Source organism: Schistocerca piceifrons, chromosome 1 (assembly GCF_021461385.2).
Source record: "Schistocerca piceifrons isolate TAMUIC-IGC-003096 chromosome 1, iqSchPice1.1, whole genome shotgun sequence".
NCBI lineage: Eukaryota > Metazoa > Arthropoda > Insecta > Orthoptera > Acrididae > Schistocerca > Schistocerca piceifrons.
This window is the reverse complement of record NC_060138.1, coordinates 615,030,949-615,057,968: the sequence shown is the minus strand read 5'-3', so window position 1 is coordinate 615,057,968 and position 27,020 is coordinate 615,030,949. Positions and strand designations below refer to the sequence as shown.

Here is a 27,020-nt window from a genome sequence, read left to right as displayed (position 1 = left end):
GCCGTTCAGCGTTATCTGCTGGCTCGTTTTGGTTTCAATAAAACCTCACCTCATTTCAGGCATGTGTGTCAAGCTTTGCCACTCTGCCTATATCATTCCGTGAATTAAGAGATTTTCAAATGTTAATTGAGTTCAGGGTCACCCTGTATAAGCTTCACTTTTTCCTGCAAGAAAGCAATTCGTCGAACACTTTTCAGCCTTTTGCCTCTATATAACCCTGAAACAGAGGTTTTATAACTTCTTTTGTTCCATTTTTAAACGATGGTATTCAATATTCGTGTGCTGCAGTATGTTTCTCAAGTGTTTATCAAAACGTGGAAAAATATTCCGTGATACTACCTGGTCATGTACCCAGGAACAAACATTTTACGGAAATTTCTAAGTGCTTCAATCGACAATTCCTTGTCAGTGACTCCCTCTTGAGTTATTACACACTATACACTAATAATCAGTAAGTAGAATCAAATTAAATAGAACTTCAATACATTTTGGAAAATAATTACTGAAAACTAACAGAAATGTTCAGTTAAATACAGGTAATACGATTGCGACACTAATGTTACTCCGTTAATTTTAAAATCCCGGATCTTCGATGGTGGATTGACCTTCTTTCGTGCTCAATTGACGAACCATGGCTTCAAGATCCTCATTTTTATAGAGGATGATCAGGAAAAGTGTGAATGACTTCTAAGGGTGTTGAAATGTAGGTTGTGAATAGGAATAAGGGCAAGAAAAAAAAAACGATACGTTGTGTCGATTCAGAGATAATTAGCATTGAATCTAGTCAATCATGACGTTGTGGATGCAAATTCAAGCGGCCTGTCAGAGACGGTACCACCAAACGTGTTTTCGTTTGGTTTCCTAAAACGTAACCAGACAGTGTTACAAAAACTGGACGTGGGACGGCATTAAGGATCGAACCTGAGCCAGAGACTGAGAAGTCTCGTGCCCTGTCATCTACGCTACGAGAACAACTAACTGTAGTCATATCTGGCGTGTCGCTTGAATCTGCGGGCACAACGGCATGATTTCCAACCTTCAGTGCTAATTAACTTGGAAACGGCGCAACGTACAGATTCTTTTCCTTAATGGTTATTTCTCAGCATAACCTACCCTGGAACATCCTTACAAGCTTTTAAGACTGTTTCTGCCCATTCTGCGAAACCAGTTTTAAAAATATATATGGAGTTTTTCTCATAGTATTCTTCTGAAACTGAAGTATTAACAATAACTGCCAAATACCTTAAGGGGCTCCGGAAAGGCTCAAAATCATGAAAAGTTTAATTTTTACTTTTTTGCGGTTTCTGAATCTGCAGACTATTACCTTTTAATAGATATATAATTTATTCAATTCCGAAGACTATAACTATTTTTAAATTTTTTTTGAAATGTGTTCTACATGGGCGTGACCCACTGTGGCGCTGTTAAACTGCTGTCAAATGGTGTTATTATTAACGTCCGTGTTCATCAGGTACATTTTAGTGATGTGAGATAAAGTATGTGTTGTGGCTAACCTGTGACTGTCAATTGTTTCATGTTTATTTACTCTGTCGTTATCTCGAAAATATTCGTAATTAATTCTGTTTCTTGAGTCTCTGTTTTGTTGAAGTATAATAATGGGGAAAAGTAAAGTTATTAGAAATCCTCTGAAGGCTTTTAAGAAAAGGAGAAATGCTGGAAAGCCAAAGGTATGTGTTATTACTGTAAAGACGATAACCAAGTGAGTGAACCTAACCTCTCAAGTACACCTGCCCATAGCAGTCAAAGTGGGAAAGAAAATATTTCACAGAAGAAGCTTGGTTCAATGAGTGAAAACTATGAATGTTTTATGGGCGAATCGGATGTGAATGAAATATTTGATATGTCGGTTCTCAAAGGAATTTTTTCAAACTGTGTAAGATGTATTCATTGTAGTGAAGTTGGTCTGGAACTCTCCATAATAAAGCACGTAGGACTTGCTAGTGAAATACAACCGAAATGTGATAAGTGTTCATACATGACCACCTTTTGGAACAGTGTTGCAGTAACTGCAACTGAAGAAAATGGTAGCAAAATCTACGAACGATGCTTGCTTTAGACAAGGAACGCCTTCGGGCTGCAGACAGGGCTGTAAAGAGTCTAGAAATACAAGCAAGAGTAAACAGGAGGAGGAACAAGAGGAAGCTGGAGGAGGAGTTTGCAGAGGATGAAGATAATCCAGCCTATGGACCTGGAATGCACTAAAAGGTTAATCCAATCTTTGTCGCTCGATTCCCAAAACTTTTATTTTCTCATACTAATTACATGTTTTCTAAGGGTCAGCCAAACATATTTGTTTCAAACTTTCAGTAAATGTTACACAGCACCTTCTGCATAATTTAACACAGCCTTTTTCCAAAAAACTGTATATTTTTGAATACATCAATAAAAAATTGCAAAAAAATGTTGTGAATTTTCATTACAATTGAAAAATCATCTTTAATAACTGAACTAAAATTTTGTAAAATCCCTGCGTTAAGTTGTAGCCCATATTCCAATAAATAATCTGTAAAAATTTCAACTTCCTACCTCAAATACTTTGTGTGGAAAGATGTAACTTATAAGCGTTATTTTAACATTGCAAGTATAGGGCGTTCCGGAGCCCCTTAAATATAATGTACAGCCGTTAAACGTATAGATCTTAAAATATTTGCGAATGTACCACAAAACACAGCCTCATGTCTCACAAGTACAAAAACAGTAGAAAACGCCGGAAATAGCTTATGACGGTCTCTATTCCACATACTTCGCGTGATTTTAAGATTGCAACAGATACCAGGGAGCATCACGTGTTCCTTAAGGCACTATCCTCAAGGAACAGCACTCTTACCTAAAACTGCCTAATTGCCTAATACAAACATAACCATCCAGAAGCAACAGGGAACACATCGAGCAGAAATTAGGAAACACTTGTTGGTCCTTCTGCACGACATGTAGTTTAGAGCAGGCTGGAATACGACTCAAAAACGATCTTGCAGTGGCTGGAATCGTCGCAGGGCAAGGGCTCGCCGCGTGACGTAACGTGAGGCTGCAGACACCTTGACCTGCCGTTGTCTCGCAACTCGCGTGGCACCTGCTGGGCGTGCGATGGGGAGATCGCCCGTGGCGTAACGCCGCGTATGCCGGAGCTCCGATTGGTATAAAAGAGGCCCGATATGGCCATACGGCATCACACTCGTCAAGCTTTCCGTGGTGCATCAAGTACAACGACAGATATGAAGGTAAGTGCTGAGCTGGTCTGTTGTTAATCTGAACTGCGAGAGAAGCCTTCGTCGCACTTGGTTGGCAAACAGCTAGTGTCGTTACATTGCAGTTTAGTCATTTTCGTGTAGTTCTCGTCAAGGACTAGATCTCTCGCTCCTATCTTGAAGTTCTAGAATTACGAGAAGCATTTTTCAGTATTTCTTCTTGCCCAACATTCGAGTCTAAAGGATCAATAACACTCACAAAAATTATATGATAAAAAGAAACAAAGTTGACAGGAATCCATGACTTGTGATGAAAATCCTTGCTGTGCAGCATTAACTATTGCCTTTGACGTAGTACTGTAAGGAGTGTATCGTTGAACAATTGCTGGTGTAAGTAGAGGTTAGCCTGAAAGGAAACCTGGCAACGTCAGTCATCGATTGATAAACGCATGTACCGATAAGACGAGCTACAGTGAATCTTCAAAAAATCCCATGTACTGGTAGGAAGGGCTACACTGAAACTTCAAAGCGGTGAATGTAGTTGTCAAACAAATAGATCATCTTCTTGACATAGTAAATTTCTCTCAATGCTCTGGACTGAAGTTAATTGTTCCTAAAGAATATTAATTTCTGTGATACCTGAAGAAGGCTGAATTTATTTAGGTTCACATATAAAATTAACCAATCCTATAAACAATTACTTTAATAACGAATATGAAACATTTTGCAGATGAGAAGTGACTTTAAAAACAGTTACGTGAGTTCCGTGAGAGTCTGTAAGATTAAATGTTAAGTGCTTTAATGCGAAACACAGTGTCATTAGTTCCATTAGAGTATTTTGATCACCTCTTTTCTATCTGAGTAATTCTACTTAATTATTCATGACGACAAAGTGATGAATTAATCTTCAAAACTGAGATTTAACCTAATTTCAAGTAAAGCAATAACACCTGAAAAAGTTTTTGAGGATACCTTATTGACAAAACCTCTCACTTGGTTCGAATCATAAATAAATTATTGAATATTAGCCAATGGAGAGAGTGGAAAAGAAAGCTACGAAATTAGATTATGTCTGGAAAAGTTGACTTTACTGATTGTTTGTATTTTAAATACAAAATGCAAAACATTTCAAGGAGCCATGTCGACTTCAGTTAAGTCAGACGTACACTCTGATCCAGTACGACCCACTATCGAATTCGAGAGAGCACCTACACATTTACACTACGGTGTAATATGACTTAAAAATACTTTCGGAGCTGTTATATTGTGAAGGAATTAAAGGAAAGATAAAAAAGATTATTAAATCTTATGGACACACTTTACATAATTCCTTAGCTAAATAGAACAAGCAGTGGAAGGACTACACCGTCAGTTTGATGCCTTTATAGGAGAAAAGGAACGGTGAGATGAAATGTCACACCATGAATTTGAAATAGTTTTTCCTTCTGGGGTACGTCCTCTTTATTCTGAATTATTTCGAGACGTATAATTTGCTTCTCATATCATCATCGGTCTTCCTACAAGGCAACAGCTGCACGTAGCTCTCTTCATCCTTTCATGCATAAAAATTATTTTGCTTTTATTAGAAAAGTAAAAGATCAAAAGCTGTCTTCCTTTGTGATAAATAACACGCTTGCACTACGAAAAATTTGTGAACTGACCAACTTCGAAAGTCAGTGAAGTGGGACACACATGTCCCAGGAACCTAATTGTATCCATGTTTTCGTATGAACCTGGGATTTCCAGAGCTAAATTGCTAATCATAGAATGATTTCATCAGGATGGGCATTTTCAGAAAAAAGTATAACGTATAAGTACCAAAACACATTTATTCTCCTGACAAAGAAATACATGAAGTATCAGAGAACAATTTTCAATTTAAGTTTTGAAGATAGCATTGACGTACTACACACCAGTGTTTTCTATTTCTGTGAAGTTTTATGGGGCATATTCGTCCCACTACACATAAATTACGTACAAACCAGCAAAATTACTGTGGTATGTAGTAATGTGTCAAGGCAGTGTCTATGATGTACAAGAAACCATAATTAGTTACTTCAGACATCGTTGGAATGGTGAAGTTGGTGATTTTATGTGGTTTTCGTGGAATAGACTCGCTGTGCCACCTACGAACACACGCCGTCGCTTTTGATCCCCACAGTCTTCTACATATCAACACCATAGCCCGTAGTATGTTTTCTTCCAAGTCTTGAAAGCATCTCTCTGCATGCTAACTTATTACATTAGTGGGACATATATACCCCGTCAACCACGAAATTGACTGTTGAGCGTCACAAAATAGTAGTAGCCAGATCTAAAACCCTCGAATTATCGGTCATCTGTATATAGACGTAGATTTGGATTTTAATCTATTCTACGGAACCTGCCTTCACGTTTATTTTACTTGTTGCACAGCCCTTTGCGGATGATGTACAGAAGAGACCACTTTTGACAACACTCGGCATGCTCCCAAATTTTTCAGATTTTCTCTTCATGACTATTTTGTAATATATGTACAGGAGCAATTAATATGAATTTTTTCCCTATACTTTAAGAGAATTACTCTGTGATGCACAACACATCTCTTGTAGCGAAAATAAGACATCGAAGCAATTCAGAGACGCACTGATAGTTTTGTTACTGGTAGGTTCCACCAAGACTGGCTCCACCACAACTCAAGTATTATGGAGACGCTTTGCGAATCCAAATGAGAATCCGTGGAGGCCGACGTTCTTTCCACGAAATAATGTTGGGAAAGTTTGTAGGACAGGCATTTGGAAGAGACTTCATAACGTTCTTACTTCCACCAATATAAATCGCACGTAAGGTTTGTTAAGAGAAAATAAGAGACATGAGGCCATGTAGAGAAGCATATACATTGTCTTTTTCCAGTCAATCTGTTTCCTAGTGGAACAAGAGACACAATGAAGAGCAGTGATAACGGACCCTCCGCCATGCATCTGTGACGGCTTGCGGAATGTAACACGTAGATGTGAGGAGGAGGTGGTCTAAATTTGAGCTATCATTTTGTTTTCAATACATAGCTCACGTTTTGTTGGAAATACATAAAGAGTATTGAGATGGACAACAATTTGAAGTGCCATCCTTTAAACCATTACGGTGAAATGTAACATACGCCCACTATTTTCTTGTCACTTTGGGACTCAAAGAAATATTGGCAACGTTGATAAAACTTAGAGGTGTGGCCTCAATTACGGGTAGTCCTAAAAATATGGAGATATCATTGAAAAAAGCTCAATAAAATAAATGAGGAACATATTATTTATAGAATAAAATTTTATAAAAATTTGGTAATGTCTTCGCAAAACAAATCACGTTTTTGAACAGAAAATGTGGCCACATAATATAAAACGTTCTATTTAATTGATAAAAGTCACAAATATAAATGTTTCTATGAGCTCCTGCATATTTGTTGGGGGTCCCACATTTTACACGTGATGCACGTAACACATTTCATCATAAAAGTTTCATTCACAAAAAATGCATTTTGCGTCATCGGTGTTTGTCTTCTTTTGTCAATGAGGGAATGACGTAGCTGGTCATCTGTCTGTGACTCATTTGAATTATCTTCTTTCTTTTTCCGCCCATATCCATTTGTAAGTTTTCTTTTATTTTTCTCAACCTTTAGTTTTTTGGACGAGGTTTCGCACTCTTTTTCAAACCTCAGTTTATTTTTCACAGTTTCATTTGGTGGGATTTATTGATCAGAATCCTTTTACAACTTTGTTTTCTAAGGCGTTCCAGTGATCAGAACAGATCCTACTGCTTTACGTCTGTTGTTGCATTGTTCTTCGCCGTACCAGCAGGAGCAATGTCTTACCTCGTAAGGAATAACAGTCGATGGAATGTGTTCGGGTGAGGTCAATAATTAAAGGGGCTGACATGTCAAATGCTCACAGCAGAGGACTATCCTAAGTGGATGGCAATCACCGTTGTTTTATTTCTGACCGCACGAATTTGTTTAGTTCTATTGTTCTTTTCCTGCTGGGATATATATTGACCTTGTCGTCGGTATTTTAAAAAGAAAACAGTGTAGCTGTACTGAAAAATTGGTCCAAAATTTACATATGGTGCGAATTTAGGTCACATATAGGAGCCCGAATATACAGCTTTACCACTTTGTAACTTGTAGTTTAGTTACATACAACGAAATATATTATTTATTAAAAGTAAAGACACTCTAAATGCTAAGATCTCCCTTTACACGAGATATTAGAGAGAAAACAATTTGTAAGCACAGAAAATATGAAAAAATAATCAGTTCATGCCTGAGAAAGTTTTAAAATGTTCGAAATGGAGTAGAAATTGACTACAATCGCATACTACAATGAATTTTCGTAGTGGTTTTACAGAACAGTTGACGTAGCCTGAAGCACTCTATTACGCAGTTTGCACTAGGCTGCGCATCTCCCAGTACGAAAGCCACTAGAACCTAGCTGAAATTTGGACAACTCCCTCTACATTAATACTACCTGGTAGGGCAACTAAGTCGAGAAATATCAACCTCCGTTTAACGGGAATGAGTCATACAAGCAATTGCTACAGTACTGGAGACTATTTCGTTATGTGATCAGTGGAGAGATTTATGTACGAGACATATGTGCAAGACGTCTGTAATAGTGAAATACACACAGACTGTATGAGCTGACATAAGAATTGATATACAAAGACTAAGCAAAGGTAGAGCTTTAGGATGGAACGCAGTGGTAAATATCAAACCTGTCAACAACTGAAAATAAAGTCATACTAAAAGCAGGAGAAAACCGCTAAACCTGTTTTTTTTCAGCTCCACACGTTTCGGCAACTTACTGTCATCGTAACGCTCATTTACAGTCACTTTTAATTGTAATTAATTAGATGTTAGATTAGCTTCCCTTGCGTTGTGTGCCAGCGAGGTAATGTTCCAGATAAATAAGTTACAGTGTGTGCATTATGTGATAAGATTGATCAGTCACTTTGTTAGGGCATTTAATTTCAATTTTGGTTGTAATTTTGTTGTCTGGCACACAGGGCACAGTAACAGGTACAGCACAACTTAATACTTTCACAGTCATTTGCTTCCATTAATGCAAAGATCCCTAAAAGCTGAGATAAGCTAGTTTCTGTTACTAAGATAGTAGTAGACAGTGAAGATGAAGCATTTATATCTAGTTGTATTTATATAATGGCAAATTTTAGATGATTATTTGATAAAGACAATTTTTTCAGTGAAATAGACGTTCAATGCTGGAGAAGTTTTTAAAGATGTTAATATTATTACTTTATCACTTACTAATATGTCACCACATATTGTGTCATGTATGAATATTCCAGATTCTTCATACAATTCCATTTGGTGACCCTTGGCTGGCTACTGGCCATTAAAATTGCTACACCAAGAAGAAATTCAGATGATAAACGGGTATACATTGGACAAATATATTATACTAGAACCGACATGTGATTACATTTTCACACAATTTGGGTGCATAGATCCTGAAAAATCAGTACCCAGAACGACCACCTCTGGCTGTAATAACAGCCTTGATGCGCCTGGGCATTGAGTGAAACAGAGCTTGGATGGGGTGTACAGGAACAGCTGCCCATGCAGCTTCAACACGATACAACAGTTGATAAAGACTGATGACTCGCGTATTGTGACGAGCCAGTTGCTCGGCCACCATTGACCAGACGTTTTCAGTTGGTGAGAGATCTGGAGAATCTACTGGCCAGGGCAGCAGTCGAACATTTTCTGTATCCAGAAAGGCCCGTACAGGACCTATAACATGCGTCCGTGCATTATCCTGCTGAAATGTAGGGTTTCGCAGGGATCGAATGAAGGGTAGAGCCACGGGTCGTAAAACATCTGAAATGTAACGTACACTGTTCAAAGTGCCGTCAATGCAAACAAGGGGTGACCGAGACGTGTAACCAATGGCATCCCATACCATCACGCTGGGTGATACGGCAGTAAGGGGATGACGAATACACGCTTCCAATGTGCGTTCACCGGGATGTCGCCAAACACGGATACAACCATCATGATGCTGCAGACAGAAACAGGATTCATCTGAAAAAAATGACGTTTTGCCATTCCTTCACCCAGGTTCATCGTTGAGTACACCATCGCAGGCAGTCCTGTCAGTGATGCAGCGTCAAGAGGAACCGCAGCCATGGTCTCCGAGCTGATAGTCCATGCTGCTGCAAACGTCGTCGACTGCTCGTGCAGATGGTTGCTGTCTTTCAAACGTCCCTATCTGTTGGCTCAGGGATCGAGGCGTGGCTGCCCGATCCGTTACAGCCATGCGGATAAGATGCCTGTCACCTCGACTGCTGGTGATACGAGGCGGTTGGGATCCAGCACGGCGTTCCGTACTACCCTCCTGAACCTACCGATTCCATATTCTGGTAACAGTCATTGGATCTCGACCAACGCGAGCAGCAGTGTCGCGATACGATAAACCGCAATCGCGATTGGCTACAAGACGACCTTTATCAAAGTCGGAAACGTGATGGTACGCATTTCTCCTCCTTACACGAGGCATCACAACAATTTTTCACCAGGCAACGCCGGCCAACTGTGTATGAGAAATCGGTTGGAAACTTTCCTCATGTCAGCATGTTGTAGGTGTCGCCGCCGGCGCCAACCTTGTGTGAATGCTCTGAAAAGCTAATCATTTGCATATCACAGCATCTTCTTCCTGTCGGATATATTTCGCGTCTATAGCACGTCATCTTCGTAGGGTATCAATTTTAATGGCCAGTAGTGTATATGAAGCTCCATGACAATACTCTGGAATGGGTAGCATGTTCTTCTTGTATGGGTGGCTGCTGGTGTTAAAGAGCATAAACACCTGCTGCAGGTCCTCGCGTTTGTGGTGGCGGTGTCGCTGGCGGCGATGGCAGCAGCGGAGGCGCCCTCTTCCAGCTATGGGGCGCCCTTCCGCCAGGCGCAGCGCCAGCAGGCGCCGCCAAAGCCCAGGGATCAGCCCAGGCAACAGCCGCAGCCTCAGACGCAGCAGGAGCCGCAAGCGTTCGCCCAGACGCAGTCCCTCCCGGCCTTCTCAGCACCTGCGTCCTTCTCGCCGTTCTCGAGCGCTAGCCCGCCCCTGTTCGGCAGGCAATTCTTCATCCCGGCACCAGAACCGTCACGCCTGTCGGACTTGTACCGCCTGCCGAACGAGTACGGCCCGCCACCGGCCACTTTCACCACTACCACTGAGGCTGCCACCACCACGACCGAGGTTCCAACCACTGTCGCTCCTGCTGATGTAAGTACCGTGTGAAGTGTTTGGGAGATGCAAGAAGAGAATTTGCTGTCGATGATGCTCATTAGATATGGAACATGAATCCGAACTGGGGAAAGACAATGATGGAAATTGTCTATGCTTACGAAGGGACCTTCGACATGGTTGCAGTAACTTAAATTTGGGTGGCTGAAACAGATTTAAAACATTGTAACCGCGTGCGGCCGGCTGACACGCGTGAGATCGCACAGCTTTACGCGAACTGACTGCAAAGTCTCGTACAACGACTCACCGTGCTTTTGTTCACTGCCAGGTAAACACCTCTCTGCGTACGACATACCTCCGTCACAGACGCCAATCTGAAGGCTACGTGTAGCGCCACCACCCATGGGAACTTCACGAAGCTGTAGGGTCATACGCGGGAATATTTATCGATATCCCACAACAAATTCCGCATTTTTCCAACCGAAATCGGCAGAGAAAGAACCGTATTGCACTATTTATCGAATGCCCGTCGTATACTCTAGTTACCACGCAAATCACCTACAGACCTATGGGATTCTTGCTCTTAGCCACTTTCAAAAATTAAACGGACTATGAGAAAATAAGTGTTCAAATGGCCCTTAGGGATTTTAGAATTCTCTTCCATTAAATGTAATGATGGAGAGGAAGACTTAATGATAGAGAGGAAGTAATTTCGACAGGAATAGGAAGTAAGTGTTAAGACAGCGGGAAAAGATCAAAGATGCTATACAGGAGACTAAAATATAAGAAAAACGAGAAAGGAGATGAAAGGACACCACAGGAAATTCTCACTGGCTGGTCACTTACGTAAAATATGATTGAGCCAGTCACCCTGTGAGCGAATTAAAACCCTCTCCTAAAAATATTAGTAAAAAATACTGGACAATTCACAAAACTGTAAAACTCTAACGACATTCGTTTGTTTATTACCTAAAAGAGATTGAAGATGCACCGGCAAAACGCAGTCCACTAAAACAAATGCGCACAGTGATCTGTACGCCACAAGCACCACACATTGGAGGTGTGGTGTCACCGCCAGACACCACACTTGCTAGGCGGTAGTTTTAAATCGGCCGCGGTCCATTAGTACATGTCGGACCCGCGTGTCGCCACTGTGTGATCGCAGACCGAGCGCCACCACAAGGCAGGTCTCGCGATACGGACTAGCACTCGCCCCAGTTGTACGGACGACGTAGCTAGCGACTACACTGACGAAGCCTCGCTCCTTTGCCGAGCAGATAGTTAGAATAGCCTTCAGCTAAGTCAATGGCTACGACCTAGCAAGGCGCCATTAGTAACATTGCATGTATCTATAGAGTCTCACTTGTATCGCCACAATCTCCAGATGTACCAAAAGGATGGATTATAGTTAAGTATTCCAGAAGCTACGTACTTTTCTTTATAGCATTCATTACGTATCCTGTTTCAGACGTCACGCCATCCTGCTTTAACTTAGCGCGTGCCTTTCGGCTTCCTCTCATTCTGTCTAGGCTGTCTTGTCTAGACACAACAGGAGGGTTCTCTCGCCGGAGCAAGAGACTATGTGTCATGGGGCTGTGGTCTATACGAAGACGAGTGAGGGAAACCTCGTCCAGTCTACGTGGCTTGAAGTTGTAGACTTTGCTAAACGGAGCTTATTGGAGATCACTTCCAGCCACTCATTCTCCCACCGATGGAAGACAGTTGAGCTCAATAGCAAGATGATAGGATGTAGGGGGATGGTACGATGGTACACTGAAATAGCTGCGGATCGAAACACGCCTCCTTGGCTGCTAGATATGCCCTTTAGTTCCCAGAAATGCCGATGTGGTCTGGTACCCAGCAGAAAGCCACCTCCTTCCACAGTCGTTGTAGTTAGAGGAAGGTATCGTGGATGGTCTGTACTACTTTATCTGTTGGATACAAATCGTTCAACGAGTGAAGGGCACTTACAGAATCGGAACAGACAAGAAATTTAGCACTGCAGTGACGTCTTGTCTGCTCCAATTACTGGAAGATCGCAGACAATTCTGCACCAAAGAAATTAAACGCTTGGCTGGCCGGAGTGGACGTGCGGTTCTAGGCGCTACAGTATGGAGCCGCGTGACCGCTACGGTCGCAGGTTCGAATCCTGCCTCGGGCATGGATGTATGTGATGTCCTTAGGTTAGTTAGGTTTAAGTAGTTCTAAGTTCTAAGGGACTGATGACCACAGCAGTTAAGTCCCATAGTGATCAGAGCCATTTCACCCATTTGAACAATAAACGCTTGAGGCAGTCGAACCTTGAGGACAGGATCCGGGAAAGCCACGGAGCAACCAACAGAATCCCCATGTTTCGACACATCCGTAAAAATAACTACATAGTAGTGATAGTTGTGGTGTTCAGAAAAAATAGGTGAACATGTCGCATTAAAAACGGAATCAGATGTGCAATCTCTCTTGCAACACACAAAAACTAAAATCAGTCTGGGCCTCTCCAATTACTGGGGCGGAAGGCGGGTAAAACCCTGAATTTTAGCCGTACTGGCGTACGTGCCACGGTGATCCCAAACGTCATCGTGGCTCGAGGACGATTGGAAAAAAGACGTTCAGAGGCGGATGAGCGTAGAGGAAATTATGTGCTAGATTTCATGCCGTAAGGAAACGCCACGACGATATAATGGAAGGCGGTTGGAAGACGTTAGAAAACATGTAGATTGTGTACTACTGGGGACTACCGGAAGGCATGGAAAAGTATAGTAGAGTTCTTCATATTGGAATCGATTTCAAGTCCCTAAGGATGATTATTTGATAATAATCGAAATGTCTTTAACGGGAAAAATCTAGCACGTAATTTATTCACTCATAATTGGTTGGAAAATATGTCTACATTAAAAACTCTATCTTCAATTAATATATCTGTGTTAAAGTAGGATCTGCACGTTACTTGTTACCACACTTCTAAACTCCAATCAGTGACACGGCAACAGGTACATCTGTAGTTCTTTGACATATAAAAATATTTATGGAGCTACTACGCCACTTGCACTCTTTAGTTTTGTTAACTAAGAATTGAGATATATTTTCGTCTCGAATAGTATTGCTTCTACCGCCAGTCACTCCTCTATTAAATTAGCAAGTAGCGTTTTTTTATTATCTGAAAGTGTCCTGTATGAAGTCTACCACAGTCAATTTCTTTAGTTCCCTATAGCCAATGCCAAGTAATGTATGTGTACATATAAATTGTAAATATACACGTAAAATTCAAATTATATGAGTAACTCTACAGAAGTGTGAGAAAGAACGTTGTTACGAAATGTCAGAAGAATGGAAGTCCGACAGGTTTCTTGCTGGAAAAATTTTCAGTATACCCTTTATGTTTCGGCAGATGTAAGTCTCCCGCCATATTTGCTTAAGAAATGACTGGGGAAACACATCACTGCTAATTTTACTGTGCAGACATCTGGTGTGCAGTCTCCATATCTGAACTATCAGCTTTTCTGCCTTCATATGAGGTTAACTAAGGCGCTGCTTCAATGAGTTGTAGTGACGCCAAGTTCTGGAAAGCTATCAATAGCAGCAGAGAGATTTGATGACCCCAATTCCTCCCCTCCTTTTATAACATACGAATTATGTCAAATGACAGCTGATGACACGGTAGCCGCTCAGAACCACGTGACTTTCCAGAAAATGAACCAATTGTCCAAATGTTATTCTCCAGTCTTTACATATACAGTGTGTTAGGGGTATAAGTGCAGATACTTTTATTGATCACTGAGGACAGTGACCTAAACAACGTTACATCAGTATTTACCTCATTCATACGCTAATAATTATAGCTATTTGGAGTGGTTGATTTTTAGGTTGGTTAGTACCTCCAAGAAGATGTGGCATGAGCAAGTTATTAATGCTTGTTTTCCCTAGAAAGCAGATTAGGTTTTGAAGTGTGGATGCACGGGCGCAAAAAGGGTGAGTCTATATCGACAGGTGTAGTCCACTTAGTGATGGAGTTATGACTGTGCAGCAAAGATCAGGTAGTAAATTGTGTTACATGTTTGTGGGAGGGGGGGAGGGGGGAGAGGGAGGAGGAGCTGTTAGATGAAGAGGAAAAACAGCTAATGCACTGAAGAGGGTGCCTATTAAGGTACCAACAATCACAATATCTGTACTTAAATCCTGTATGTCGGTAAGGAAAATATTGGAGTGACAATCTTGATTGTATCACAAAGGCTATGGCCGAAAACGTTTTGATAGTGACCGACTGACAGAAAATCCTGACGAGAGAAAGTAAGTGATTGAGCTCCATGTCAAGCTAATCTATTTTTGAAAAAAGATATTAACGAAAATGGTCATGATTCTGGGTGAAATTGTTTCTTGCAATACTGACTCCTACTCATTTTAGAGGTCACCTGGTGATTATAGCTAAGCTAAATTATGTACTCGTTCAACACTAAAATACATGTAAGTAGTTAACAATCGTCTTCATACACCTGGGTTAAATGGAAAAAATGACATTCCATTTATGGAAATGGTGACTGACGTATTGTGAGCTATTAGTTTTTATTTTTGACACAGTCACTTCTTTGTGATACAATCATAACCGGTTTCGACCACCAAAGACCATCTTCAGATGATAGTGGCGGCTATTGATGAACAAGTGACAAAGCATGAACACTTGTTTATCAAATGCCGCTCGTTGCATCTGATGATCTTTGATTGCCAGGACCGGTAATGTTTGTATGATAGCTGAAATTTGCACGAAAATGCTGTGAGACGAAAATAGCTATTCTTGTGTTGACCACACCTGTATTTTTCCAACAACACCTTAGGCGTTTCATCTGTCCTTCATGTCCAGAAGCAACGTTATGTTAGTCGTACAGAACTGTTCACTAGATACATTGTATCACGTCAAGATTCTCAGTCACAAGGGCAAACTGCACTTGATACTTTTGTATCTAATGAACAATTTTATGACTGACGTAGCACTACCTTCGAAAATGATGGAAAGTCGAAATGCGTAAGGTGTTGTTGGGAAAATACAAGTGTGGTCTAGAGATAAGAAAAGTTGTTAAAAGACTCTATTATAATAAGTGATTGTGTGAGGAATAAAAAAAAAATATACCTTACCGGGTACTACAGCTAGAAATAAATCTGAGCAGCGTGTTATTTCTGAATCCCAGCACATAACAAACACTAACTTACCCTCAGTTTGGGTTCGCCGGTGGCCGCAACGGGGCACTGCGTGAGGCGGAGGAGAGCGGCGTGTACTACGTACTGCAGCCAGACGGCCGCCTGCAGCGCATCGCCTACGCCCACGGGCCCGCCCCCACAGCTGCCGCCCCACAGCAGCAACAGCGCGCCGCCTCCAGTGAACTGTCTGCCCTGCAGCAGCCAGCGCTCACCCCTGGATACCTGGCGCGCTTTCATTACCAGGACCTGCATCCTGCCGGTGCACCGATCTACACGTATGCAAAACCCGAACTCGTGCGTGTCAATTAGGTTGACTGTACCTACCTCTCTATTTCTACTTCCAAAAATAATGTGGAAAACTGCAAGTCATTAATCCTTCAAAGATCTGAATGCAACCCAATCTTATACAATTACTCAAAGTGCATAACATGTGTGAAATTAGCAAATTTTTTGGTGCTACCATGCACAGTGGTAAACCGTCATACGTAATTTCATATGGCCAGACAAAGTATCTTCACAATGTTGAATAACTACTTTGTGATATCACGTTGCATCTAGGAATCTGCAATTACCTCATAATTAAAATATATCCGCAGAACCCTATATTCAATCTCAGTAGCTCATGGAGGCACAGAAAAATTCCAATATAACAACACAGTCCAATTCCTCTGATCTCACATATGACTTGACGGACGAAATTTCACCTCAAATGTTTGTAACTGTTAGCCAATGAATGGCAAATAAGTCACCTTTTGCAATACAGACTATCTTAGTTTTAGAGTTACTGACTTCCAGTTATTCTTAAGCTCATATTATCTACAACGTTTTTAACTGAAAAAAATTATTGTTAATAGAATGCAGTGATGTATGGAAACGTCTGAGAGATTAATGTTTCAGTTTGATGTTAACTACTGATGTAAGGCTGGACACACGTCAATAAAATTTTTATAGATACAATCAAATGCAATTTAATTTACTGACCTGCCATGTTATTCTGTAGCACTTTGCCATTTTGACTACACTTGTACTATTCCTTTCAGCGCCATTACCATTGGGCTGAAATTAGACTGTTGATTACAATAGAAACCACGTGAATTAATTTTATATACAAAAACTTTTGTGGCAGAACATTAGCACAGTTGTTCTCTCTGACATACAGGGTGAGTCAGAAGGATAGGTGTATGCTTTGAGAAGTGATAGTGTTGGTAATTCTCAACAGACTATATTCATATGGACGTGTGTCCCATTCCAAATGGTTCCAAAGACAGAAAGTAAGTTTTGTACGATTTCTTGATAACTCGAAAACCGTGGCCTCTAGCGAAAACCTCTCACAGCACAAAATTAAATTACATTAAATTTCCTGCAGTAAAAGTCCCATTAATTTTTTCTGTTGGGCTGGCAGTTTGTGCGAGGAGACGGAGAGAATATCGAAAATCTCGCGGAATGTGCATGCGCTGTAGCTTAGGTAATTCTTGTTGACCAATTTGAGGTAATTTCCTAACTTGCTAGATCACAAGTGTCCCATATGAAATAGTTCGTCTTGAGTACACAGCTGCAGTACATTGTTAACAATGGCACTGTACTGAATAATACAGACTACTAACAATGTACATTAAATGTGTTTTATTTTGGGAACCATTCGGAAAGAGGTGCATGTACGTAGTTTTTTGTTCAAAATCGCCAATAGTACCATCCCTCAGACAATGTACCTTTATTCCTGACTCACTCTCTGTACAGGAAGAGTTCCAATTTCTTATACAACCCGGTATGAACTGCATTGCTTATATTTGACGTGTTACAACAGTTTGGCGTCTCGAGGTTCGTTCCTCGTATGATTATCTTGTTATGGGAAGAAAAATATTTGATTCAACGATTAATGTTAAGTAGTATTTTGGGACTTAAAAGGGGTTATTTGAATTTTGAAAGTTGGTTGGATATTGACTTTCAAACTAGCTGCTTTATTACATACATACATTCATACACACATAGATACTACACATACATATCCATCGACCACTGGTTCTACGGACCACGCGCTAATTCTAAAAACTGCTTGTGTTCCTTTCTGTTTTGTGCTCGGCTATTCCAAGTGTCTTCAGTCCTAAAGGTTGCAAGGTCCTTCTCCAGGTCGTCCATCCAGAGTTGTCGTGGTCGTCCTTTGGGACGTCAGATATTTGATTTCTTCTCAAGTGCTTTCTTCACCTTTCTTCTGGCATGCAGGCTACATAGCCCACCCACTGCGTTGTTTTGCTCTTCAGCTTTTGCAAGGTTGTTGCTTGTTGCATCAAGAGGTGGATATCCTGTTTCTTCCTCCTCGTCCGTTCTCCTTTATCTAAGATCGGTCTGCATATTTTCCTCATCACTCTTCTTTCAAATATTAATAGTTTATCCTTTTTTCTTTTAGTCACGCTACAGGGTTCTGGGTCCCACATACTGCTGCGAATATCACTGTGTTATATATTCACTTCTTAGTATTAAATGATATTCATTTTAGGCTGAACATCTCCCTGAGAGAACACATGCATGTCATCCCCGGTGCTATTCTTTTTTGAGGTCGATTTCTATGCTGTTGTTGCTGGTTAAGCAACGTCCCAAGTATATGAAGTGGTGAAACCTCTTGGACCTCATGCTGCTTGACTAAAATGTTCTTGCTGCTCGTGTCTTCTTCGTAACTACATGAACTCCGTTTTGTCTTGACCCATCTTTAGTCCAACCTCCTGTGTACGATTATCTATCTCCTTTCAATGCATGATTTGATTCACGTAGCAGTACTATATCAACTGAATAAGCGAGATAATTGAAATTACCATCCGTCTGTATTCCAGTCCACTCCTGTTGCTCTCCCATATTATTTTCTTTTAAATGGTGTGAACAGCACAGATGAGAGAGCATTGCCTTCATTGAGACCCGTCTCAGACATGAACGTTTCTGATGTGACACCGCGGAACACATAGAGGCCGTTGATCCATCGGTACAGGTTCTTACCATTCTCAGTAGCTCCTCTATGAAGTCATGCAGTGTGTTGTTTAGGGTATCCCTCTGGATGCTGTTGTATGCACATTGGAAATCAACGAACAGATTATAGACATCTGTATCAGATTCCCAGAATTTTTAAAACAATCGCCTTAGAATGGAAATATGATTTATTGTCGATTGGTTTGGTCGAAGCCAGCTCGGTATTTCTGTATGTTGTTTCTCAATGAATGTTTCCCTTGATCACTCCCGCCTGTTATTCTGTCGTCCATAGGGCCTTGTTATTTCTGAGTGATTGCAATCTGCAGTCACTTCTATTCTTCTTCATCTTTCCTTATATACGTGGTATATGCAAGTAGCATTTCACCTGCGTCTGGACGACTCAAGAGTTCAGAGACGAATTCTGTCCGTTTTCGACAATCTTTCCTTGTCATTTATTAAGTTGCCATACGTATCTCTAATGAAAAACGTTGGGCTCTAAAATCCACTGAGACGCCCTGCTAAACCTGCAGGACAGGACAGGTACTTCAAATTGTGGAAAGGGGCCAAAATAAGCGGCTGTCATTTACACCAGTACATTCGACTTTATGTACTTGACCAAACATTACAAGCGCCAAGAAAATATATACAAAAAAACACAGCATTAATATTTGAAACTTAATTACCGGCTAAATGCGCCATACAATCTCATGCCTTAAGGGCAAGACCACTATAATTTAAAATCGGCTGAAAGCCAATAACTTAAGACTCAAACCAAAATCAGAAATTCAAAAGACAGAAGGCCTTATCGTGAATCATTTCCTTCAAATAGGTCGAGGGCTGAAACAATCATACACCTTAAGGACAAAAACAACCTTAATTTCAAAAATCGGCTGGAAGCCATACAAATACATAACAACAAGAACAAATAAGAAATCTGGTCCCTTTAACCCCCAAACCAACCAACCAACAAATAAGAAAAGGCAGTACACCGAACGGCGCTCATAAGTTTCCGAGGGTCGGCCTGGAATTCAAACACTAACGCTCGCTTACGTGAGACAGGCAGTCGGCCCCACCATTCTCGATCCGACGAAAACCCAACCGACAGACAGTCAACGGACTCACCGACAAGATAACTTCCGCTCCACCCGGTCAGCACACAACATGGAGTTCAATGGAACGACGTAGAAGGTATTGGCGTCCACAACCAATTATACATTGAGCTGTAAAACTACACACCATGCTGGACAGAGACAACGTGATGAGGAAAATACACTGCCTGAATTTACGTCAACGGCCGGGACATGTAATCGGAACGTTAACGGCCGCAAGGCAAAAGATTCCGCTCTTGCACTTCAATTCAAAATAACCAAGTACAGTTAAACTCCACCGGAGGGTGGCAAAAATTAGCCACCTTGAACACACACGTTTTTGCTCGCAGGAACAACCGATAACGAAATCCAAACGACGAAATGTGAACAGTCGTGGCTTGCTCTTAAGTCAAAACGCAACAACATCACACACTCCGCCTGCGCATGGACGCCGCCATTCTGTGAGTAACGGTAATTTTAAGCAATATATACTTGTAAACTCTTATACTGTATTTTACACGTTTTAGGTCAAATGTTTGTGTGGAAAAGAAACAAGACAGCCTGGAAATGAAGCAACGGAATTTTGTATCATCTTTCATAGACAAACGAAAAGTGGCAAATGGACAAACGGGGCATGAAACTAACCAGGAAGACAGGACGAGGTTTAACTTTTAACTTTGCAAAAAAAGGTAGCTGATTTAAAGTATTCAGCGAAATTAAGAAAAATAATTAGTGATTTGAGAGAGAACTGAAATATTTCATGAACAGCTGGCGCTAGCTATGTAAATGAAGTGTGGAAAAACATCAAATTGCAACATAAATTAAAAATACTCTGCTTTCTACTGATCTATATACTCTTAACAATAATGGAATACGATAGATATTTAAAAATATTATACCAAAAGTTTTATGAACAAAATTGGATAATAAAACACAAAATCTGAAAACAGCAGTCGAATATTTGGCGAAATTAATTGGAAAAAATAAGACATAAAACAAATTAGGAAATATTTGACGAACCGTTGAATGATCCTCCAGATCATATATAACAAATGTGGCGCCAATTGGGAACTAAGTTCAAAGTTAAATTTAGAAATTTAGGCAGTGTTGGAGGATATTTGTCTGGTGGAATTTCTCTCAGTGATCTCCTTACATCAGTAATGTATGAGAATCTTATCTGTTTCACATGATTTCCAGCATCATCCAATGGCGCTTCAAACGTTTCTTTATCAGTTTTATTTCTTATTACTAAACAAAACAGTTCACAAAATATTTGACCGGTTTTTTTTCACGTAAAGCCAGTTGCGTAGAATTCGCTACATATATATTGTAGTCTTTGTTTCGCAGCTATGCTCTTTATACGGGTATTTGTGACCTGGTTCATTTGCTACCATAGCGTCAATCGCTTCAGAGCTCACAGAAGCAAACAGCTTTTGAAGAGTTCATCAGCACATTCAGACACACCGAACTTAAGATCTCCGTGTTCTGCTCTTGAACGGTGGACATAGTGTACTATGTACTCCTGTTTCATCTCAACGAAGAGTTCAACAAAATTAATGTCAATAGTACCATATTGTAAATATCGTTCGTCGTACTTCTGAATTCACTATTCGTCGATACACTGCGCATGTAGATGTTCCAGGAAAACATTAAAACATTAGTCAAGAAGATTCCATAGAAATTCTTTTTCTGCTTTACCTACTGTTTGTGCTACGATTTTACGTTACAGACAGTAATACACGACTTAATTTTCCTCATTTAATAAGCATTATTTGCTAAGTGTTCCGCTACTAATGGTTACTGATGTAGCTAGGCTATGCGGTTCTATACCTATGTGGTACAGAGTCAAGATCATACATAATAAAAATCAGTATTCAAAAGGTCACCTAGATGCTAGAGCTGTAGTTTCTTCTCTATCAGCGTATTCTGTGGCATCGTTAGTCATATGTTCTTATGGCATGTTATTATGTAGAACACAATTTCCTGCATTTATTAATGTATTTCTTCTCAATAACTAATTGATGTTCATTTAATCCCACGGAATGCATAGCACTTTCAGCATGCTTAGATATTCACTACACGTGAGGCAACATTTCAGCTGCATGTCACGTAAGTAGTAGACTGAAACTGGAAGCGCCATTTTCTGACTGCCAAGATATGAAGATCTAAATGCGAAAGCATTGTTTTTCATGTAGGACGAAATTAAATGTCTTGTAGGGAACAGATATTCTACAGTCGTAAATTTATAGGATAATTTTATTACGCTACCAACTTCGATAAATCAGTGGCACCATCTTGAAGTCTTTGTGCACGAAACAAGCCGTTCTGTCGTTTGTGCCTACTAAAGGAACCTCTATATCAAACTCGTCTCCGTATACAGGGTGAGTCACCTTACGTTACCGCTGGATATATTTCGTAAACCACATCAAATACTGACGAACCGATTCCACAGACCGAACGTGAGGAGAGGGGCTAGTGTAATTGTTTAATACAAGCCATACAAAAATGCACGGAAGTATGTATTTCAACACAAACCTACGTTTTTTTAAATGGAACCACGTTAGTTTTGTTAGCACATCTGAACATATAAACAAATACGTAATCAGTGCCGTTTGTTGCATTGTAAAATGTTAATTACATCCGGAGATATTGTAACCTAAAGTTGACGATTGAAACCTCCGACGTTCAGTTGCGTGTTGTAACAAACACTGGCCACGGTGGGCGAGCAGCATCTGCAGGGACATGTTTACGACGACGACCGTGTTTACGAGTGTGACTGTAGTGCACTGTTGTGGTTTGGTCTAGCTGTCGCAGTGTCCGCATGTAGCGCTTGCTGCTATTGTTATTCTGCATTCGTCTCCGCACGCAGACCAACTGTAGTACACCGTGTTACCAGACGTCTGTAATAGTGTAGTGTTGCAGGAACTGTGAGCGTGGTGTATTCGAACTCTGAAAGGGCGGAGATGATACTCATCTATGGCGAGTGCCGACAAAATGCAGCTGAAGCCTGCAGGATGTATGCAGAACGGTACCCGGACAGAGAGCATCCAACGTGCCGCTCTTTGCAAAACATCTACCGCCAACTGTATGCAACAGGTATGGTCGTAGCACGCAAACGGGTCCGTAACAGGCCCGTCACAGGAGAAGCGGGTGCAGTTGGTGTGTTAGCTGCTGTTGCCATAAACCCACACATGAGTACACGGGACATTGCGAGAGCCGGTGGACTGAGTCAAAGTAGTGTCATGCGCATACTGCATCGTCACCGCTTTCACCCGTTTCATGTGTCGCTACATCAGCAATTACATGGTGATGACTTTAATCATCGAGTGCAATTCTGTCAATGGGCATTAACAGAGAATTCGTTGCAGTTCTACCTGTTTGCCAATGAAGCGGGTCTCACAAATCATGGGGCAGAGAATCTACGGAACATGCATTACTGGTCCGTGGACAATCCTCGCTGGTTCAGACAGATAGAGCGACAGCGACCGTGGACTGTAAATGTATGGCGCGGAATCGTTGGCGACCACCTCATTGGTCCTCACTTCATTGCAGAGGCCCAAACGGCTGCAACATACATCGCGTTTCTACGGAATGATCTGCCAACGTTGCTCGAAAATGTCCCACGGGAAACGCGTCGACGTATGTGGTATCAGCATGATGGTGCACCTGCACATTCCGCTATTAACACTAGGCTGACCCTTGACAGGATGTTCGACGGGCGTTTCACAGGACGTGGAGGACGCATAAACTGGCCAGCCCGTTCTCCTGGTCTCATACCTCTGGACTTATTTCTGTGGGGTACGTTAAACGAGAATGTGTACCGTGATGTGCCTACAACCCCAGAGGATATGAAACAATGTATTGTGGCAGCCTGCGGCGACATTACACCAGATGTACTGCGGCGTGTACTACATCCATTACGCCAGAGATTGCAATTGTGTGCAGCAAATGATGGCCACCACATTGAACATATCTTGGCCTGACATGTCGGGACAAACTCTATTCCACTCCGTAATTGAAAACGGAAACCACGTGTGTACGTGTACCTCACCCCTCATGGTAATGTACATGTGCGTCAGTGAAAAAGACCAATAAAAAGGTGTTAGCATGTGGACGTAATGTGCTGTTCCAGTCTCTTCTGTACCTAAGGTCCATCACCGTTCCCTTTGGATCCCTACGTAATTCGGTGCTCTCCGATACACACGATCGAACAGCGGAGGAGTGGTACTCAAGCGCCGGCCGCGGTGGTCTCACGGTTCTAGGCGCGCAGTCCGGAACCGTGCGACTGCTACGGTCGCAGGTTCAAATCCTGCCTCGGGCATGGATGTGTGTGACGTCCTTAGGTTAGTTAGGTTTAAGTAGTTCTAAGTTCTAGGGGACTGATGACCACAGCAGTTGAGTCCCATAGTGCTCAGAGCCATTTTAACCATTTTTTTGGTACTCAAGCGTCAACATTAGGTTACAATATCTCCGGATGTAATTAACATTTTACAATTTTTTTATGGTTTGTACTAACCAATTACACTAGCCCCTCTCCTCACGTACGGTCTGTGGAATCGATTTGTCAGTATTTGATGTGGTTTACGAAATATATCCAGCGGTAATGTTAGGTGACTCACCCTGTATGTGTTAGCAACAGAACTTCCATATCTGTTGTGAAAGTATATGGTAATTGTTTGATATAGTGGCTCCTTTACCAAGCACAAAAGACTGGATGGCTTACCTCTCTTCATGTATAGGGGCTTAAGAGATGTCGTCAATGAGATGCCGAAACTGGTAGCGTAAGAAATTCATAAACGAAGTGATATAGGGTATCTGATTTCTGCAAATCATTGACTACTCGCAGTCCCGTTATTCCATTTATATGAGAAAGAATTACAGAGATTATAAGTGTACAGAAGATTGGTGACTGCTTCACACCAACTGCAAGATTACTTACAGGGTGCGGCGCGTAGATCCGGACAAATAAAACCCTTTTTTTTAAAAAAGCGAATTTATTAAAACAAAATACAAATGAAAGTGAAAATTCTTTTACATATAGGTAGTGATGACTTTCAAGAGTAAGATTGTCTTTCAAGAGTAAGATTACTTTCAAGAGTAAGATGTAACCTCCTTCAACCGCAGTGAACGCCTCCAGTCTTGTTCTGAAGCGATCACACCCACTCTTTAAAACAGCGCTGTTGATATTCGCGAATGCTGCTTCGATAACGGTGCATAGAGATGCGACAATTGGGTGTCTCGTCTTATTGGTAAGTCTTTCGACTGCGCTCCAAAGACAGTAGTCGAGGGGTTTCAAATCCAGGCTTTTCGGTGGCCAGAACTCCGTTGAGCAGAAGACGTCAACGTTATCCGAGAGCCAGTGTAAGACTAAATGGCTCATATGAGCCGGTGCAGCCTACTGTTGAAAGACATAGTGTTCTCGAGGCAACAGTTACCATCGACGGTTTCACGACATTCGTCAACACTTGCAAATAGACTTCTTTTATGACAGTTCGTCGCTTTTCAAAGAAATGTTGCGTCTCGATATTACCCTCACTGGACACAACACCTAGGACGTGAACCCCAGACAGCATTATACTGGGCCACAATATCGTAATAAGTTGATCTCGGGTACCCGATGAATCGAACAATTTCAGTGGGCAAACGCCCAGCGCGAAGACTATCCATAACAGCTGCTCTTCTACTTTACTCCCCTCTTAACTGTAACATCTCGGCCATTTGAAATCCTGACTGTCTACTTGATGCCTATGACTTTCAAAATCGCCAATCACGACTCTCAGCAGAACTAAGACAAGGCGGGTAATTCAAACTGAAACTTGTCTGGCCTTGAGCGCAGCACCCTCCAGTTAATATTGCTGTCCAGCTGAAGGAAAGTGGAGGTGCACTTATAAAGACAATGATACAGGTTTTCATAGTAACCTAAACGTACCCTGATGTGGGGAGTGGAGCTTTTAACAGCTATTGATGAGATGTTTATAATCTGTTGAGCAATGTCGGAAGTTAACGTAAGCTCCTGGCAACAATAAGACTTATCAGTGTAAAAGGACTGTTCGAAAAATAAATGCTAACTTAACGTAAAAATCAACGTAAAAATCAAAAACTAAAATTTTAAAGAAGCTGTTTGCTGCAGGATGATAAAATTAAATACTCTTTAAATAGTAAGCATACAGAATTTATCTCGGAAACATTTCTTAATAGAGAGTTTGTCGACTTGAACGCCTTTCTGGTTAAAACAGACATCGCTAACATCGCCTTAATTACTGAAGCATCTCCGAGAGTTTCCCTGTTCATGTTATGCTATCAAATTGCAGTGTCATGGCGTAGAAAGCGGAAGTTTTGCAGCTCTGCAGTAGCAACTTGTCGAAAATTAGTTTCAGTGTTTTTTATCTTCGGAAGCTTTCCTTTAGATTTTCCTAATTCAGGGAGGTCAGTATGGAATACTGTCTACAAAAGTAAACGAGCTGCGGTGGAAGTGCTTTAATCAACCTTGTCTGACCTCTGCGTGTAGACCTCACAGGGGCAGTCACAAAAAACGCGCCTCCTCCCTTTTGTCTGTACGAACATAAATAAAACTTTAATTCTTCTAATTAATTATCGGATTTCACTGAACCAACAAATCCGCAGTGCTTTGCGTTACTCGTAGTTTCTCAGATACTTCTGTCTCCGCAATAGCCGAATATATTCCAGTAAGTATAGCCAGCATGTCTTGCTACTAATCGGTTGTGAATCAATGGGTTTATACGCTTTGAACCTCCATCCGACACATTCCACAAAAAAGATTTTTCGCACCTGCTACGCGTTCCTCAATATGAACCGACTGCAGATTATTATTCCATTTTCTTTCCTGTCTTTTAAGCTTTGCGTATTTCAGTTAGTAGGAATTCTCAGACATCCCATTTTCAATTATTCCAGATAAAGGCTTTATCTACTGTGTATATCCAAATGCATCGAAATAAATATGAGCAACAAAAATAGTAGAGCTTAAACTTAATCTATATTACGCAGGTCACCTTTCTCTGTTTTGTTGAGGATTTGACAGTGTCAATTATGACGACCTAAGTCTAAGACATCCTAGTTACATTCTCAATGGACAAAAGATTATTCACTACCATAAAGGAACACACCGGTCACTTTTGGCTTCTATGGGTGGTGTGGAACAGGCAACAGGCGGTTATTTCACCCTTTGCCACTGAGGTAAAGTCTGGAAGCCAGAGGTGTTTACACGAAAACGCTGTGTGGTGGGTCGACGTGATGACACGATAGAACGTTGTTTTTGGTTGTGAGCACGACCACGCCATGACTAAGGAATTCCCGTTTGTTAGTGAATCAGTGCTAACTCAAAAACGGCTCTG

The 27,020-nt window shown here is 41.2% G+C and overlaps 1 protein-coding gene across 1 annotated transcript; it reads left to right on the top strand.

Annotated features, from left to right (window-relative positions):
- The first annotated feature begins 3,173 nt into the window (after window positions 1-3,173).
- LOC124756664 (tyrosine-protein phosphatase non-receptor type 23-like) lies at window positions 3,174-15,934 on the top strand. The gene is made up of 3 exons (XM_047249052.1): window positions 3,174-3,239; window positions 10,070-10,477; window positions 15,644-15,934. The coding sequence occupies exons 1-3, from the start codon at window positions 3,174-3,176 to the stop codon at window positions 15,932-15,934; spliced, it is 765 nt and encodes a 254-aa protein (XP_047105008.1).
- The last annotated feature ends 11,086 nt before the right edge of the window (window positions 15,935-27,020 follow it).